The following is a 19,574-nucleotide window of genomic DNA, read 5'->3' as shown; positions in this document are numbered from 1 at the left end:
ACCTTCTGCAGTAATATTGTTGCGTTTTTGCAGGCAGAGCCAACTTTTGAGCCTGTTCATGACCCATGCCAAGGAAAAGTAGAACGTGCTTCCCGGTACATGACGGAACGCTCGCCGAAGCGCGGCTCCCCAAGACAGTGACTCTAGATTTCCCTCTAGTATATATTAGTATGAAACTCTAAGGTGTCCATAGCCCGCATATCTGTTAAATTACGTCACCTTCGACGGAAACTGTTAGGTTGATCTATACGCAGCGCCAAACCACCGCGAATTTTCAGAGCAAACAAATGGGGATGTTTGCTGCCTGCAATAAAGAAACAGCATTGGCTTGACACTTTTTTTTAATTTTGAGAGTGTAAACGTGCAAATGTTAACATGCTTTCACCAGCAAAGTTACAGTAAAAACAATCTCAACTTCTGCAATGCTTCCTGCTCTTCCATGTATAAGGAGCACCAGCGTTAAGTTCAGGAACTGGGTGATTGCGGGAGAGTAAACGGCCCATAATTAAATTATAACTGCGCAACGGCACGAGGACAAGAGAGGGCACAAATGAGCGCAGTTTCACAACGAAATATTTTATTGAAAAAGCGTAAATGGCGCTTCACGTGGTATTGCACGCAAGTTAATAGCAAGCACTGGACTCCCCATGAATACTAAAACGGGTGAAAAATTTCGGTTATCAGGGGGGTTGCCCTTTCAGCTGCAAATGCTGCTTAAATTGTTGTACTCCTGCTGGGTAAGCACGATCGATGGCTGACTCACGCATGCGTCACCTAGTCGTTTCACGTGGAAGGCTTCTACAGTCAAACCTGGTTATAACTAACCCGGATAGCGCGAATTACGCTATATATAGAACAAACGCAAATCTGTTACGAAAATGCATGCGAAGCATATTGCTTATAACGAAGTTCACATCGGATCGAACTCGGTGCGCCTACAATTGCCGCCGAAATGCAATGTCTCGGAGCGGCGATTGAGGTGCTGATTGGCCATGATTGAGATATTGAGCCTCGCATAGACCGACGTGACGCCTGACACCTTCTGCAACTGTCCCCGACGCACGGGATTCACGACAGAGCTCATCCAGCCAGCCATTCCGGCCCAAGACGACATCATCAGCGAACTGCTGGAAGACATCGCCAACGTTCCAGGTGGTGCGCCGAAAGGAGTCTACCCAGAGGATTTCCTGAGTGTTGGCGACGATGTTGCCTCATTATGAGCCCCTCGAACGCACACACCGTCGCCGATGTCATGGCAGCTGGTGCTGCTGAAACCACTGAAGAGACTAAGGTTGTCACAACGTAAAGCCGGCGGATGCTTTATGAAGTGCTTTTGCCAGCCCATGTTCTCCGGCAATAGTGCTTCGATATTGAAGGACACGTACTTGGACAGGAGCAAACGATGTTTTGTGTAGAGAATGCAGTTCTAGTTTGTGCCGCCAAAAGGAAGTGAAAACAAAAATCACCCCTTTCTTGCGAAGTAGGTAGTTAAGCCGGAAAGTGACTTTATTGCATGGAATAAATGGATTGTTTTGTATAAGGTAATACAATACTTTATGTGTTCATTTTGTTATGTGGGAATGGCAGGGGGAAGGGGGGGTCCCGCGTACTGCAAACTCGTGACAAAAAATTCGTTATAGGCGGGTTCGCCTATATCGAATCACTGGATATATCGAACTAATCGCGGTGCATATTACAGTTCGCTATAACCAGGTTTTACTGTATTAATTCCCTGTATAGCTGCCTCCTACTTCTTGATAAAATGACAGCATCGGCGAAAACAGGAGGCAGTTGCACAGGGAATTCATAGAAGCCTTCCACGATAAAAGACTACGCGACGCATGCGTGAGTCAGCCATCGATCTTGCTTACCCAACAGGAGTACTCCTATCTAAGCAGTATTTGCATCTGAAAGGACACCCCGCTGATAACCGAAAATTTTCACCCGTTTTTAGTTTTCATCGAGTGTTCATTTGTTAACTTGTCTGCGATATCAATATTTAGCTGTGAAACTGCGCTCGTTTGTGCCCTCTTTTATCCTCGTCCCGTTGCGCAGTCATAATTTAATCATGAATCCGTTTCAACTCACCAAGCTTTTTCCGATTCTAAAGTAAACGGCCCTTTGAGCAAAAAGGGTTCCGTTCGGCGTCGGCATCTGTAGTGGCGAAATGGCTCCGAAAAAGAGGTGAAAAGGGAAGTAATTGAGTTGAAAAAGAAGTTTAAAAAATTTGAGAGTCGATGGAACTGGAATTCATGGCCTCCGGAAGGAGAATAAAGCATGCGTGCATCTATGACACTATGACGCCTTTTGGCTCTACTTGTCTACAGGTTGACCTAAAGAATGCATGTTACCTTATAGATGAAGAATATCAGGAAGTGGCACACGCAGCTCAACGTACAGCGAGTTTGGCGTTGCTTGATCCCCGTGTTCAGGCTCACCGTTAAGATAAACATACGTAAAGGTTTATTTATAATATGGACCTGACACCACACCCACTGTGGTGTATTGGCCCGTGGCTGCGGCTTCAACAAACCCGCCCACAATTTCATATACCCACGCAAGTGTGGACTAACCACATACCGCCGTTTCCGGGCACGTGGGTCGGGGGTGCGGTCACATTCCCGAATTGGCCATACGGCCGTATCACCAGTTGCCGTCTTGCTGTGGCGCCAAAATACCCCATCATTATAGTCCCATAACCGCTTCGGGGTATTGGCCACATGCGGTGAACATACAATCCGCAATAAATCTTTTTGATTTATTTATTTGATTACGGAGTTTAACGCGCCGACGATACACAGGTTAGGAGGTGCGCCTCAGTGGAGGGCTCCACATTAATATTGACCACCTAGGAATCTTTAACGTGCGCCGAAATATCGAACACACAGGCGTTTTTGCTTTTCGCCTCCATCTGAAAAGCGGCAGCCGCGGCCAGGAGTCAAACCCGCTACTATGTGCTCAGCTGCGCAACGTCTTAGCCACTGAGCTACCGCGGCGGATCCGCAGCAAAACTTTAAATCATTACAAACAGCGCAAAAATCAACGGAGTACTCACCGGCCTCCTAAGGGACATTCATGCTTTTGCATTCATAATTAATAAGAAATGTTTAGGTGTTCTTGCACATTTTTATTTCAAAGACCATAACGCGCACTCCTTCGCACGCAGCCTCTATTCTCGTTAATCAGAGCAGCATTGAGTAAGCGTCACAGAAAGTCTCTTCATCGTCATATTTATGTTCCCCCATTAGCCCATTTTCAGCCTCGGATATTCGACTTTCATCGACACTAGGGAAAACAAGATGTATCGGGAACGTCAAAACAAAATGTCCTTGTCAATCTGCGTTTCCGAGTCTAAGAAAGGTGAAGATGCCAAGGTGTGCAAGCGCAACCCTATGCGAAATACATTCTCGAGAGCATGCTATTCAATGCGTACTCACATGTAAAGCATGTTCCTTGGCCCCAGCCACGGGATGGTGAAGGTGTAAAACAGCGGTTTCCTCAAATTATCTGAGCTGGACAAAAGCACCTGCAGAGAACGTTACAACAGAACTAAAAGTTCAACACTCCTTAACAAACACGCCAATACAGAACTGTGTTGAAATATGCCCCGCTTGCCGAAACGGACGAAATGAAAGAGCTCTTTCTTTCCCCCCTGAATTGCAACGCATGGGCTGTACTTTCACGACTTTTATCGAGTAGAATTGATGCTACGTGGAAAACAGTAATAACACCGTGAACGATGACTGGAGAGCAGAGGGCAGACAACCAACATGTCCGCTGCTTGTCAGTATGTCTTTTTTTCAGGTTCCCCGCACTGTTCGTGCTTATGAATGTGTCGTTCATCAACTTTGGGTGCGTTACTCACGCTTACAGTTGATATCATTAAGGTAAAATGCAAGCACATAGGTGTGTGCGCTCTACTGGTCGACCAAGCGGCCTGCGCCCGATTCCTACGGAGCGGAGAAGACTCAGTTTTGTTATTGTAAATGTCGCCTCCCTCACTGGGAACATCGTACGAAAGGGCAGCTGTTTTTTATAGCGCATTAGTTTATGACTAATATAGTACAAATCCACTCAACATAATAGGAGCTTTGCAATTATGAGGTGGCCGTAAATTGTACGATGAGGTTAGACGAGAGAAAGCACCATCTTTTTACGCCCAACTACCCTCCAGCTTCTGAGGAGAACCAAAGACACTCATGCAGGGTGAAGAGAACAACTTCAGCTTGCGAAGTTGCGTCTAAAATCAAGTGCACACGTCAGCGTTGCTAACGCGTGCCCCGGTGAAGATCCGCGTCGGTGTCACGTCTCCATTAATTATGAATTTCTAGTGCAGCAGCAGTAACAAAAATAAATGGTGTTGGAAACCGCTTCTCCTGCGTTTTTTAATGGCTAAGGTCCACCTTCTTCTGTATGCAGGATCTGAATGCGTGAAACATTTTTTAATTTCCGTCGCTCTATTTATATAAAAATGTGCCAGAGTAATGGTTAGCGGCATTCGCATTGCACGAGAGGACGTACGAGTACTTGGATGCCCCGTTTTGGTCTGATTGCAACTTCTGCCGGTGCTGTACAGTGCGCGCATTCACTCTCATATGTAAGGCCATTTTTCGTATACAAGAACCCCTCAACATTTCGCTGTCGAAAGCTTGCAGGTCACTACAAGGATCTTACTAACGCTATTTTCCGCTTAAAATATATTTCAACCATGCACTGTAGCGTGTACCGTTAGAGAGCCTGTTTCTAGCGTTTGAGGCGGTGTTCGACATGAATTGTATTTTGCGCCCCATTCAATTATCTTCCTAGGATTCAGCGAAAATTCGCAGCGGATTGTAGAGGAAAAAAGTGTGACGGCGTGGTCGTGCACCTACCTCGGCGTCTTCAGCATTTTGTATGATCACAAATGGCGACACGCCCAGGTATGTCTTGAAGGTTCGATTCTTGTAAATCTCGCACAGGGCTCGCAGGAGATTCGAAAACTCTGCATGAGAATAAACGAAATGATAAAGTTATACATGGGTAGCTGAAGATATCAACGCCGATTAAGGAATCGCACATCACGTGCAAGGCTTTAGGGCCCTTTCGGTGCTTTCTGCACACCTGCACCCCCCCCCCCCTTACACACACACACACATTTTGACCACATTACGCAAGTGCCTCCGACAATACAACATAAACAACCAGAACGTGAATATCTTTGAACGGGGGGGGGGGGGGGGGCAAATTTCAGAATGCTCAGCCGTTAACGACAAGTGACTCACGGATTTCAATAAATAGAGCTAGCTCTATTACTTGCCTCCAGTTTCACGACGCACGCTTATCCTTTAAGAGCCACAATAAAGTGTCAAGTAATTTCTAAATAATTACGTGTAGTTGCGTTGACGTTATCTGCGCACCCACACACCCATGCAGATAACATCAGCACGGACAGAAAAAGTTTAGTGAAAACCAGCTTCCATGTTCGTTTATATATGCTTACGGACGTTATGTCATTATGTCTAGAACTGATCAATATAATTTGGGCTCCAGAAAACGGGAAGTGTACAGCGTGGCACCTTATTCGTGTTAAAAGGGAGCATTCCATGAGCCCCGCCATAGTATAAGGTGGCATAAAAGTGAAATTCACGTTCGGCTGACATTCCAGGTAGAACATGGGTGGAACATTGGAACTGTTTTTTTTTTTCATTTAATAGGCTCACGGGAAATCTTTGCTGTATGTGAATGTTTGGCAGCATTGCCTTGGTCATGTTACATTGTCAGTACCTACATAACTACATTACAGTATAATTCTTTTGTACACTACCCGCGAAACACAAAAAACAATCGTTTTGTTCAGCCTATAAAGTAATAGATCATATGACGCGCGACCTTGTTCAGCACGCTCATCGATGACAGAGGCGATGTCGCATTCGCATTGTCTCAAGATGCCCTTAGGAACAGTGCAGCAAAGAGCTGCCTGATAATTTTAGCTACGTTCATTGGACACGCTATAATTCAATAAGCTACTTGTATTGCCTTTTCCATGTCTTCCAGAATAGTAATTCGTAAGGCACTCGTGCTGGTAACGTACGACGTCATCAAACATGAATGCGTTCATTTTACGCTGGGCCCTGTTGGATACATGATGTCTCCAATATGTGTAATCATACAAACTTTGCTCCATTTTGTTGCAAGCTCTCTGCTGATACATCCTTACTGAATATAGGGAGGTGTAACTACGTACCTACATATTCGCTTACTATGACTGCCGACATTACAGTTCAGCCTCTCTAATTTAACTTTTCTTCTTCAAAGTTTGATCGTGGGTCCGGCAGTAAACATAAATATTAAGCAACCACTTCAATAGATGTATTCAACTGTAGTATTTATTGCAGCGACGGCTAATCCTTGCTTCGTTCTTTTTTCAGGTGCCCATGAGAACTATTTCTAGGCATGCCGGAGACACGTTACTGCACAGGAAAAGCGGGTAAAGACGCCTAACACATGCTACAGCGCAAGCCCAATGTGCGGAGTCGAATAAAAAAACGAAGCGTACTAGGGCAAACATGTGTCGTATATACAACTGCATAAAGATCACGGGTACCACGAACTTAAAAAACAACAATACGTTCACATTCGACACAATTGTACCAGAACATTTATGTGGAACATGCACACGGATAGCGCGCGAGGAAGATATCTCTAGCATAATAACATCGCACCATAGTTTCGAACGTCATGAAATGCACACAGTGTGTGCACTCGATATGTATACTACAAAAATATCGTAGATCTACCAAAGGCGAAGATATGCATCCGCATCATCCCCAGGTGCAGCTGCAGACAATTAAAATCCCCGGTAAAATTGGGGCTTCTCCCATAGATATTTAGCTGGTCCTATCCTGAGTTGTCCCAATCCATTATTTGCTACCAAGATTACCCTATCTCATCCCTCCGTCGAGTTACAGGTCATCTTCTACTTCTAGTCTCTTTTTTTTTTCATAGCCACTGCGATGTCCCACCGGCTGCGAGTTTTGCACCTTACATGACACGCCCAACTTCACTCTTTCAATTTGAACTACGATGTCTTCGACCCGAGTTTGCCCCGTAACACAAGACGCTCGCTTTGTACCCCTAACAGTTATTCCAGTCATTCTTCTTCCCAAGGCTCTTCGGGCACACCTAAGTGTTTTTCGTGGTGTTTGCAAGCGCCGAAGCTTCCGCCCCATGTGTCGTCTCGGGGAGAACGCATTGGTTCTAGTAGCTTTCATTTTAGTGACAGAGGGACCCTTTAGCAGTTGAAGTTCAAGTTAAAGTTGAAGTTGAAGTCTATTTTCACATTTAATAGAGCGTACAAGTAGTAATATAGAAGGAGGTCCCGTAGTTGAAAAACTGTCGGGTGGACCTCCTGTGAGAAGGTGCGTAACAGAACAGCGTTAGAGTAGGCAAGTAAACAATACATCAAAAGAAAATGAGCAAAAACAGGCAGAAAGCAATACATATATGTGTATATACACATACGCATACATATATACATCCAATCGTACCAATACAAACAAATACACATCAAACATTGCAGTAAAAAAGATTAGACATAAGAACAGAAGTACTGCAATAAATAGACCTACAATAGAAACACGTTAATAAATTATGCCATGGTAGATAACAGAAAACATTTTAATTGGTTTCTGAATAAATGGGTAGAGTAAATTGATTTAAGGGGAGTGAGTGGTTAATTCCATATTGAAATGGCTGCGAATACGGCAATTTGTTTGCCGTGGTTAGAGCGAATTTTCGGTTGAATTAGGTTATTGTGTTTCTGAAAAGCGGGTGTTAAGGTTAAAAAGTAACGACTGGTCGATGCAGTTGTGGATCAATTCATTATTTCTTGCGCGAATGAGCAAAATGCACATTTTTATTTTATATTCAACAAGAAGTGGTAGGATTCGAAGGTCAAAATATAAATTGGGAGCGCTCTCTCTCGGATGGCTCGGTTTTTGAAAGAAATAAGCGGTGATAGATGAACATCATAGGTGCTTCCCCACGAACGTAAACAATATGTTAAATGACTGTGTACAAAACAGTTGTGAAGAGAACGGAGAACTGGCAGAGGAAAATATGCGTGAGTTCTAATTAGTACATGAATACCAAAGGCAATTTTACTAATAAGTGACTTGATGTTCAAGTGAAATTTTAAATGTTCACCGGGCACCACTCCTACGAATGTGGTGTAGTCTGAAAGGTAGATAAAATGTGTGCCAAGGCGGAGATAGGGGATTGAGATAATTTGCTTATGATGGGAGTGAAAAATTATGAAACTGGTTTTACTAGGGTTTATATTCAACCTACTGTTTCGGCACCAATCGGATAACGTTATTAAATAGTCATTTAAATTTTTAGTTTGGTTCGAGAGGTCAGAATCAGCCAAATAAACCGTGGTGTCATCTGCAGAAAGCATGCATTTTGAAAATTTTAAACAAGATGGGAGATCATTTATAAATAACAAGAACAACAGTGGTCCCAATAAGCGACCCTGGGGGGCGCCTTTATTTACTGCCTTGTATTCGGAAAGTATGTCACTGCATTCCACAGCCTGAAGCCTATCTGCCAGATATGACTGTAGTAGAGCTAATGTTGGCCCACAGACACTCAATGATTCTAATTTTGAAGAAGGAAAATCGTGAGTAATGGAATCAAATGCCTTTGTGAGGTCGACAAATATAGCTGCTTCAAATACGCCGCAATCAATTCATTGTTTCATGAAATCAGTTACCTCGATAAGAGCAGCCTCAGTGGAAGGAAGGAAACTTTATTAAGAAAGGATAGCCCGAAAACACAAGGGAAAGCGGAGGGCAGGAAGTACGCTAGCAATGTCCAGCTATCGAGGCCGCACAGACGAAGCTCCAGAGGGTTGTCAAGGAGTGCTGTCAAGTGCCTCAGTGGAAAAATTAGGCCGAAAACCAAACTGTCACGGGGTCAGTAGTTGAAATTTGGAGGGAGATTTCCACAGCCTAGTTACAGTAAGTTTTTCTATTAACTTGCTGAAAAAGGGCAGTATGGTTATAGGGTGATAGTTATTTAACACACCACGATCACCTTTCTTATGAACGGGTACTACTTCTCCTTTCTTAGTTCAGACGGAAAAACTCCAGACCTAAGAATACTGTTAATGACATGGACGATTACAATGGAAAATTCGTTGGCGACAAGTTTTACCGTGGCAGCAAGGATTCTATCCAACCCAGCCCCACAACGTTTTAGGGCTGTGATCACTTGCGCTATTTCCTCGGGTGATGTGGTTTGCAAGTAGAATGAAGGAGGACAGCGAGTGCACGGTGCAAAATTTGATGTGCTAGAACTGCAATTACAGAAATTGTCATTAAAAACATTAGCTATTTCATTAGGGTTGCTAAAAACATTTGTGCATCACCAACCTTTTTTTTATGTCAGGTGTATGGTGAGACACATTTAGAATTTCCTTTATTTCTTTCCATTTCTAATAGGTATTGTTGCCATTTTTATTTATTTGGTCTAGATAGTACTTTTTCTTTGCTACTTTTATTAGTGTTGATTACTGTAGAGCGTTTGCAGAATGATGTCGAGCCATACTGCTGCCGAGCATTTCAGCCAATGTGTGTTGTGTGTCGCATTTATGCCGCCTATTTTCGTATTTTTATGCACCCAACTCCCCTCTGCAATGCATAAATTCTTGGGGGTATGTGAAATAAATAAACAGTAATTCTACTCCTGATATGTTTTTCTCCTTAAAGGAGCCATGAAGAGGAAATACAACTTCGTTTAATTTGAAAGAACTAGGATTCAGTATCTCACGCAGCTCCATTAGAGCCACAAAAGATATTTTTTAACGAAAAAAAGCAAGAAGTATTTAAAAACTTTCAAATTTTGCGCCACAGTGACGTGTTATGAGAAAGAATGACGTCATACGGGCCAACAATAAAACATAATTTTCAGTGCGTTAACTGCACGTTAGCATTCAAGTGATGCCGTCAAATGGAACTAGAGGCCCCATTACAGACGTCCAGTCACGTGTCGTCTGACAGGTCAGTTAGGCGGTCGCCAATCGCACAAACAAGGTTCCGTGACGTCATAGAAAAGTTGCGGGAAATTGGCTAGGGGGTCGCGACCGCTTCAAACGTTTTTTTTTTTTTAATATCTCCTTTAGTTGTTCGCAGATTGCGATAATATTGGTATCATTGTTATCGGGACTAAGCAGTCTTTCTAATAAACCCAACGTGTATTTTGTCTTCATGGTTCCTTTAAGAGAATTACAATCGTCCATCTCTTACAGTATTCCATTGCCTAGGCTGAAGGCGGCGTTTCTGTATGTCTATTGGACTGGGCATTACTTTCAACCTCACGATTATATGTGTAGAGTATAGGGACCAGGCAGCTGAACGGGTGGCGCCACCACGCGGCGCTCCCTTCGTTAGTGGAATGAGCCGTTGCATTGGACTACGCAGCCTCCCGTTGTTTTTTCCGTCTTTGCTCGGGTGCTTTCAATATTTTTGCGGTGTTGTGAGCGGATATGTGCGGTGAAACGAAGTCTAGACAGGTGTGTTGCGTTCATATATGCAATAATGGCTACGTAAACACTTGCGACGCTTCTAAAGTTGGGTTCGGGCTACAATGACATGAGCGCTTTTTGCAGCGATATACTCTTGGCTCCACCCTATCTGAGTACGAATAAAACTAATACTATTAGTATTGATTTATTCTTTAATGCACCAACGGCTACGTAAACTTCTTGGACGCGTCTAACTTTGGGAATGGGCTGCATTGACATGGCTGCTTTTTGCAGCGCTCTGAGCCTGGCTCCGCGCGATCTGAGTAGGAATAAAACTAGTAATATTAGTGTTCATTCCTGCCATTTTAAATTATATTCACTAGTTTCAATGACTACGGTTTCCACGCCAGCCTTAAAGGGACCCTGTAACACTTTTTTCAACTTTTTTTGAAATCTTACATGCTTGCAGAACGTAGCCACCCAACACATTCAGTACTTACATTAGGGGTTGCAAAGTACCTCACCAAGAAATTACTGCTCCATGCCCATCAGACAATTTCGAAACTCGCTCAAACGATTTTCCTCTCTTTCCCGGTCTTGACCATCTGCGACGGCCCGAATTACGTTACTGATGCCATGTAGTGGCTGTTGGCCGGTTTTCCTTCAGTTCCAGCTATGAACGCTTTTCGATAGCAGATTTAAAAATAAAGTGACAGAAACAAAGCAGAAACGGTAGGCGTATCTGGTGCGACGAGCAAATCGCACAGTGCCGCTCCGTGCTGGCGATAACTGTAGCTTTCGCAGTGCTTCCAGACGCGAAGGAAAAAGTGAAAGCGTTTATCGAAAGTGTTGCAGGGTCCCTTTAACGATGGGATACCTCGATACGTGTAGTTTGAAAAGGAAGGCACTTACGTATGAGATCGATTGCCATATGGCCGTGCAAACGTCGCGGCAGTTTACACTTTCTGTAACCGTGAGCTTTGCGCCTTTGGTTTTGGTGACCGACACTGTGACAGCATAGGAGCCTCAGAGTCGAAGCCGAACTTCCACGTTTGCAGTGGTCATTTTATCAAGAGCCAAAGTTATGCAACCACCAAACAGCCCAAGCTACAAACCACCCCCTCTCCCCTTCCCATTTTAGCTCCTGCGTGCAATAAAGCATGGCACCGATAGTTACAAAATGTGGTAGTGTTAACGTCAGCATGTGTTTTTAATGCTTAAGTATTCTTTGCCGAGTATTTAAAAAATCATGTAATGCCTTGTGAAGAAACCAAAAACGTGCCACTAGTTCCCTAACATAGGGGTGTTCAGCCCGAGTCCTCCGGCACAGACGCATTTCCGACACGCTTGAAGCAGTTTGGATTTGGAGAGGGGTGCATGGAAGTGCAATATTAAACAGCAAAACCATCCAGCCCTCCATCTAGTGACGACGATGGTTGAACGGGAAGCTTTCTTTGTGCGAAATATAATGGGATAGAATCAAAGTAAAAAACGCTGCGATCAAATACCCAAACTAATCAAAGTAAAGAACGCTGCGATCAAACAACCAAACTGCGTGCTGGTCAGATTCAAAGCCCAACTAGTCTAAGTTTAAATCCAGAAGGTAACCAGGGAAACCCACAGAAAAAAGCTTTGCGATAAACCCTCATAGTCGTTAGACGAAAGAGTGCATGATTTTTCAAGCGTAGGTGGCAGCTTGTAAAACTCTACCGCAGGATTCAGCTGTAAAACTGAGGGCAGGTTTTTGGCACCCTCCTGTCTCTCGTCCTTGACCCACGCAAGAATTGTTTTTTGAAAAACCATTTACCAACTAGCCACCAACCTTTGCAAGCCTTGTGAAGCAATAATTTTATACTATCATGCGGTATTTATTCTGCAAACGATTCCCGATGACTGGGCGTATTTCTGTGAAATTAAAGGCTTCTACCGAAGTTATTGAAGTTGCGGCGCGTCGCTCATCACAATTTCTGTTTTTTGGTGTAAATCTAGAAAGCACCCTCAACTTTGTCTTTCGCTTGTGCACGACGTCGTTTCGTCATCAACTGCCAATGGCCAGCGCCACAGCATTCCTTGATCGACTGCGCACGCCGGCTTTGTAGGAGCATTTAGCTGTAATATATTAGTCGATACGACAAACTTCATGCAGGCATGAAAAATTTACACGAAGGAACGGACTTGCAGTTCCGGCTTGACTTCCAGCTTGGCGCATTGAGCGCCGTCTGCTATTTGCAATTACGGAGTAGGGGCGTAAATCACACACATGGCATGTCTCGTAAAGGTCGCCTCTACTTTCAAGATTTACGCCGCCACCGGCATTCTACAGACGAGCGTTCGTCACGGGCGGCGCTGTTCGCTGAAGCGACGGTGGGGCCATACAACGACCGCCCGGTTCCTATATGGCACGGATTCATTCAACACAGAATTGCCCGATAAATGCAGAAATAGTAATATCAGCAGTTTGCAAGCATTGCCTCAAATATTAAAGGAATTTCTTTAATATCGTGGAACCGAAACACTTAAGGGACCACTTGCACTTTTTTGTAGTTTTGAGTGAGCTAAAGCTCATTTCTTTCATAGTGCCTGTTTTGCAAATTATTGGGACTGGAAGTATACAGACGCTTCTGCAGGTACTGCTTTTCTGCAGCACACAGCAATAACCCGTCATTAAGGCCATTAAAGCAATTCAGCGAAGTACAATACCCGCTTTGCCATTACGAAGTTCATAAATTCTAGAGAGGACAGGGTAAAGTCACAAAAACCTCGTTTTTCGTCGGATTGTCTTCTTTTCGGTCCCTCGCCGCCTGCCAGGACTCTACTGCTGATAGCAGTGGGCAGCTCCGTCTCTTCGCGCAGACCGTCTGGCTCACCAGAAGGCCAGTATTTTATTTATTTATTTATTTATAATACCTCAAGGGCCCCAGTCAAGGGGTGTTACATGAGGGGGTAGACAGTTCACAAACAGATGATTTGTTCGATGGTTCTTTGAAATGGGCGATGCTGGAGTGGTGCACGATGTCAGCAGGAAGATCGTTCCATTCTGTTGATGTTTGCACAAAAAATGAAGAGTGATGAGCAGTGGTATGCGCACGGGGTGGATAAACGGCTTTCGAATGGCTAATGCGGCATGAAAGACGATGAGCTGGAATGATAACATGGTTTAGGTGCAATGCATGATAAAATTTATGGAACAAACACAGTCTTGAAATTTTTCGGCGTGAAGCTAAGTTAACCATGTTAGCTTGAGATTTTAGTTCGGTGACGCTACTGTGATAGGAGTAGTCTGAATAAATGAATCTGGCTGCGCGATTTTGGATGGATTCAAGTGTTTGAATAAGAGAGATATGATGGGGATCCCAGATGGCACGTGCGTATTCTAGCTTCGGGCGAACTAGTGTTAGATAGGTTAAAAGTTTAACAGAAGGTGGGGCAAGACGTAAGTTTCTACGGAGATAGCCAAGAACACGGTTAGCGTCATTAGTGATGTTCATTATGTGGGATGACCAGGTCAGATCTGAAGTTAGAGTGATACCGAGGTATTTACATGAATTTGCCGCTGTAATTTCAGAATCAAACAGGAAGTATTTATTGGAGGAATAAGATTGACGGCGATGGAAAGAAATGACACAAGTTTTCTTTATGTTAAGGGACATCAGCCATTCTTCGCACCATGATTGAATCAAAGAAAGGTCAGACTGTAGGATGACAGTGTCGCGTGCATTGTGAATAGGACGATAAATGACGCAGTCGTCTGCGAATATACGAATGTTAGAAGCCAAGTTATTGGGGAGGTCGTTAATATAGATTAGGAATAGTAGAGGACCAAGGACCGTGCCTTGAGGTACGCCGGAGGTTACCGCGGATAAGGAGGAGCGATGGTTGTTAGCACAAACGAACTGCTTACGGTTAGTCAAGAAGTCACATATCCAATTAAAAACAAGACAATTAAGGTTAAGACGTGAAAGCTTCAAAAATAATCTATTATGGGGAACTTTATCAAAGGCTTTTTCGAAATCAATGAAAATGGCGTCTACAGGTATGTTAATATCCAGTCTAGAACTGAGGTCGTTAACGAACAGGGCGAGTTGAGTGTCACATGAAAGTCCTTTTTGAAAACCGTGTTGGTTAGGGTGAAAGAAATGTACTGAACGTAAAAAAAATGTACTATGTGGGAATAAATTATGTGTTCCATTAACTTAGAGCATACACTTGTGATCGAAATGGGACGATAATTACTCGGCGAAGATGAAAGACCTTTTTTCGGGACAGGAACGATCTTACCAAGCTTCCAGTCCTCCGGCACCACTCCGCATGAAATGGACTGCTGAAATATGTATGAAAGAATAATGCTTGTTACAGGCTTAGTGTTTTTCAGTATTTTGGAATTAATTCCGTCCATTCCCGCGGATGACGTTAGTTTCAATTCGTCAATTAGTTTTGCAATTCCGTATGAATCGAATGTAATGCCTGGCATGACCGGATAATCAAGGAATGGGGAGTCTGGAAGCGGGCTGCAAGATTCAGGGGTAAATACGGAAGAGAAGGCAGAATTTAATACTTGAGGGGTAATATGATCTGGAATAGGATCACCGAGTTCATCAAGTAATGATAATGTTTTTGTGGGGTTGGGGTTAATGGCTCTCCAAAATTGTTTAGGATTATTGCGTAGCATATTAGGTAATGTAGAAGAGAAAAAAGAACGCTTAGCCTTCGCAGCAAGCGATTCAAATTCCTTTGCTGCTCCGCGGTACCTGTTCCAAGCACTCCCGGTGTTAGACAGTTTAGCCGAGCGATATAATCGCTTTTTCTTATTGTTAAGACGCTTAAGAGATGTGTTAAACCAAGGTGAAGACGCCCGTTCCGTAATTGTAATTGTGGGTATAAACCTATTGATCAAATCATGGATTTTGCACTTGAACAAAGACCAGTTAGTTTCAAGGGGGCGTTGGAAGAAGTCGTTTAAATACCAGTCGCAAAATATGGATAGTTCATTGTTAAAGGCGGCATAGTTACCCTTATCGTAGAGCGTGAGGGTTTTCTTGGAATGTTTTGGGCCTGGTAGTTGATTAGAAAACGAAGCGTGAAGTACAGCGTGATCACTTATCTCGGGGAGAGGAACTAACGATACAAGATTGCCGGGGTGTATCTTGTACACCACAATGGAAACACGCAGAAATAACCCTCATACCTAAGCCGGGAAAACCTCTGAATACAAAAAATTTACGACCCATCTCATTAACCTCATGTGTTGGAAAACTCCTAGAACACATGGTCCACAACCGACTTTCACCCCACATAGAGGACAACGGTTACTTCCCGAATACGATGTATGGATTCCGCTCACATCTCTCACCCCAAGATGTTCTACTTCAACTGAAAGAAGATATCATTGACAAACTTACCAATCACCACAAATTCTCGATCCTGGCTCTAGACATCAAAGGAGCATTTGGCAACATCACTCATCAAGCATTCCTACAAGGTCTCGCCTCTACTAACTGCGGCCAACGTCTCTACGACTACGGTTCCTCATTCTTAACCAATCGCACTGCAACAGTGGGAATCGGGCACCTCCGTTCCGACGTTTTCCAAACTATGGCTAAAGGAACCCCCCAAGGCTCAGTGATATCTCCATTACTTCTCAACATCGGCATGAAAGATCTACCTCTTCTGTTGACAACTATCCCCAACCTGCGACACGCCCTATACGCCGACGATCTGACACTCTGGACTCCTACGGGCTCCATAGGTGACCAACAAGACGCCCTCCAAAGTGCCATCCAAGTAGTACAACAATACCTGCAAGCCCGGGGGTTGGAATGTGCCCCCGAAAAATCCGCCTTACTTACACTGTGTAAACGAACACCTAAACAGCGCGCCAACTCTATACCGGATCCTGAACTCAGCATCAATAATCAACCTGTTCTTAACGTCCCCAACCTCCGAATTCTGGGACTCACTATTCCTAAAGACGGGTCGGGTGCCCAAACAATTTTGCCACTCCAACGTACTCTCTCACAATTAATGCATCTTATCCATCGAGTTTCTCACCGAAGATTTGGCCTCCAAGAATCAGATACTCTGCGCATAATCCAAGCCATCCTTATCAGCCGGATTGCATACAGTGCTCCTTACCTAGCCCTGAAACCCTCCGAACAAAACAAACTGAACACCGCGATACGGCAAGCCTACAAAACCGCACTAGGATTGCCCCCTAAAACGGCAACAAGCAAGTTACTACAACTGGGCGTCCACAATACGTGGGAAGAAATCCAAGAAGCGCACCGAATTTCTCAATTCACACGCCTCCAACTCACCACCACGGGAAGAGCGACCCTCCGCCGGCTAGGGTATTCGACCCCACAACAACAAGACGAGAAAACACGCATCCCCGGACCAATTCGACAACACATCAGAGTGGCTCCAATCCCAAGTAACATGCATCCGACCTATAACAAGGCACGACGAGCAGCAAGAGCACGAGCAATCCATGTGCAGTATGACCACCTCCCCTTCAGTCGCTATGCAGACGCCTCTCCATACCCCCACAAATCTGCGCACGCTGCCAGTGTGACCGACGCCAACGGAAAAGAGTTAACCGCAGTCACGACCACTACAAAATCTATAGAAACAGCCGAAGAAGTTGCTATCGCCCTAGCTGCCACCACTTGCGAAAACTACACAGTAATACTGACAGACTCCCAAGCTGCATGCCGCAATTTCTTGATCGGACGAATATCCCTACCAGCATTGGCTATACTAAAACAAATTAAGCGACTCCCTGAACTGTCTGATTGTCTGGTCACCTGGCCACGAAACCCTCAAAGGAAATGAGTCGGCACACGCCGCCGCCCGCGCGCATACACACCGGGCCGTTTCCCGAGAGGGTGACAAACTTCAAGATGGCGACATCCTCAAGCCCACGCCCCTGAGAAAATATGCCGATATACTCGCCCACTACCGGCGCGGGCGCCAACAATACCCAGCACCCCACCCACACCTATCTAGAACCGAAGGTACAATACTCCGGCGACTACAAACAAACTCTTACCCCCACAATACCCTACTCCATGCAATGTACCCCACCCTCTACCCCGCATCTTGCAAATACTGCCCCCATCCTGGCACCCTATACCATCTGGTATGGGGGTGTCAACAAACCCCGTCCCTTACTCCCAATCCCCAGCCTACTTACGAGCAGTGGGTGGCACAACTGACCAGCTCCGACCTCTCCTCCCAGCGTAGCCTGGTAGAGAGGGCCCGGGTGGCCAGTGCAGGCCAGGGTATCCCGGACTAGAGGAAACCCCCCACCAGGCGGGTGCCCAGACAGCAGCACCTAAGGCTCGCATAAATAAAGTTTATTCCTCCTCCTTGTACACGGACGCAAGGCTTCACACAGAGTTCTGCATTTCGGTATTTCTAGAAATAAAGCCTTTATCGTATCCGGTGCCTAAGCAGAAAGCGAAATGCGAAAAGAAGAATGTTCTGTTACGTTCTCCAGGTCATTTTTCCTGGATCAGTGCAACAAGAAAATGGTAAATTTTTGCGGAGGTAAGTAGTGCTTTACCGTCGGTGTCCAACAAGTTTGGTACTGTAGTATAGACGTTTCCTCACGTCGTAGCCAAACAGCTAAGAAGAAAAGAGAAGTACTTTCACTAATGACCAGCAGGAGCATAATTTTTGTAAATGTTTAGGCGTTTGAAGAAACGTTTATGTTACCAAGCTGCAAACTGGCCATTTTTTTCCCACGAGAATAGCTTTTCATGCCTGATTTAAATTTCGGTATATCTCGCATTTAATTATCACTTTCAACATAACTCCCTGTCAAATGTGCGTTGGAGTGGGTCACAAACGGCAAAATGCATAAAAGAGTTGCAGAGGGAAAGTATAGTTGGATTTTTTTTCATTTGCGTTTTTTAACGCCGGAAAAACGTCAATGCCCTTCACGTGGGCAATAGAGCGCCTCACCTCCTTGTTAGTGTGCGCAAACATTAAAATTTCGTCTTGCTATTTAATTGTGTTTCAGGCTCCTGCTATCTCCCCGTATAACGCGGACTGGCTCGTAAATATGGATTGCCATATATTGATTGCCATATATGTGGATTGCCATATAGACTTTGTAACGCCTATTCAGCAATAACGGAAAGTAGCATTGTTGTCGTTATATATCTGGTAGGATGAATGAGTTCAACATAATTTATTGGACGATTGGCAGCGCAAATTTCAAAATCCGGCATGGTTAGCACAGACGATATAAACAAACGGTATAAGACCTCAATGCTCTTCGAAACGGCTTACGCTCCAGCAAGGCGACAGCTTCGCCACAACGAACACGGGGACAGTTCGGCGCGATGAATAGCAAAAATTGGGTCAATCAGATGACTCATCATTATATATTTAGCTTAAAAAGAATGTGGTCGCGGATGTGGCGTTTTGCCATCCGCGATGCCGCAGTGCAAGAAACTTTTTGCGATGAGTAAGATCATATTGTTTCGACCCGCCGCAGCTTTTCCAAACCCAACGTTTGTGTTCATTGTGAATGGGAAATCATACTGCTTATAACATCAAGCGTTGTTTTTTCTTCACATTTTTCTTCTTATCACGTATGATTTATTTTCGTAAGCTAAAACTTGCCAGCACAATGCTTTTGCATGTACCTTCTGGAAAGGTTTCTCTCGTCAGTATCCGCAACATCTGTGACTATAGCCCTACAAAGAAATAAACCGTTTAAGGCAAAGTTATAAATTTAGAAAAAGAGGTTGACCAAATTAGAGGTTAGTCACCTAACATTGACGATGCTTGAGTAGAGGTGCGTCGTTTTCATCACCTGCGCCATTACATATGCTAGAATCCTTGTCTTCCCTCGTGCTCAAACAACTCAGCACGTATTTCCTTCGATATCGGCGTCATTAAGGTGTCGTTGCGAACTTTTTAAAGCGGGTACGTCGCTCATGGATTACTTTGCTAAGTTGGCGAAAACAGCTGCGTCCCCAGAACCCCGCGGCATGAATCTGATAAAAAATTGGCTACGTGTAGCTGTAATCAAAATTCTCATTGGTTACGTTTACGGGAA

The 19,574-nt window shown here is 44.4% G+C and overlaps 1 protein-coding gene across 1 annotated transcript in view; it reads right to left on the bottom strand.

The window, feature by feature from the left end:
* Positions 1–19,574, bottom strand: part of LOC144172664 (cytochrome P450 4C1-like) — a 97,831-nt gene that overhangs the window by 41,079 nt on the left and 37,178 nt on the right. The window contains exons 2-3 of the mRNA XM_077701304.1: positions 4,872–4,981; positions 3,438–3,526 (exon numbers count right to left, since the gene is read on the bottom strand). Of these exons, the coding sequence (XP_077557430.1) occupies positions 3,438–3,526; positions 4,872–4,981 (199 nt within the window). The remainder of the gene's footprint in view (positions 1–3,437; positions 3,527–4,871; positions 4,982–19,574) is intronic.

The sequence above is a fragment of the Haemaphysalis longicornis genome, unplaced genomic scaffold (assembly GCF_048455015.1).
Source record: "Haemaphysalis longicornis isolate Haplotype H1 unplaced genomic scaffold, Haemaphysalis longicornis Haplotype H1 scaffold_25, whole genome shotgun sequence".
Classification (NCBI taxonomy): Eukaryota; Metazoa; Arthropoda; class Arachnida; order Ixodida; family Ixodidae; genus Haemaphysalis; species Haemaphysalis longicornis.
The sequence above is the reverse complement of the archived record's forward strand: the minus strand, read 5'-3'. Positions and strand labels throughout refer to the sequence as shown.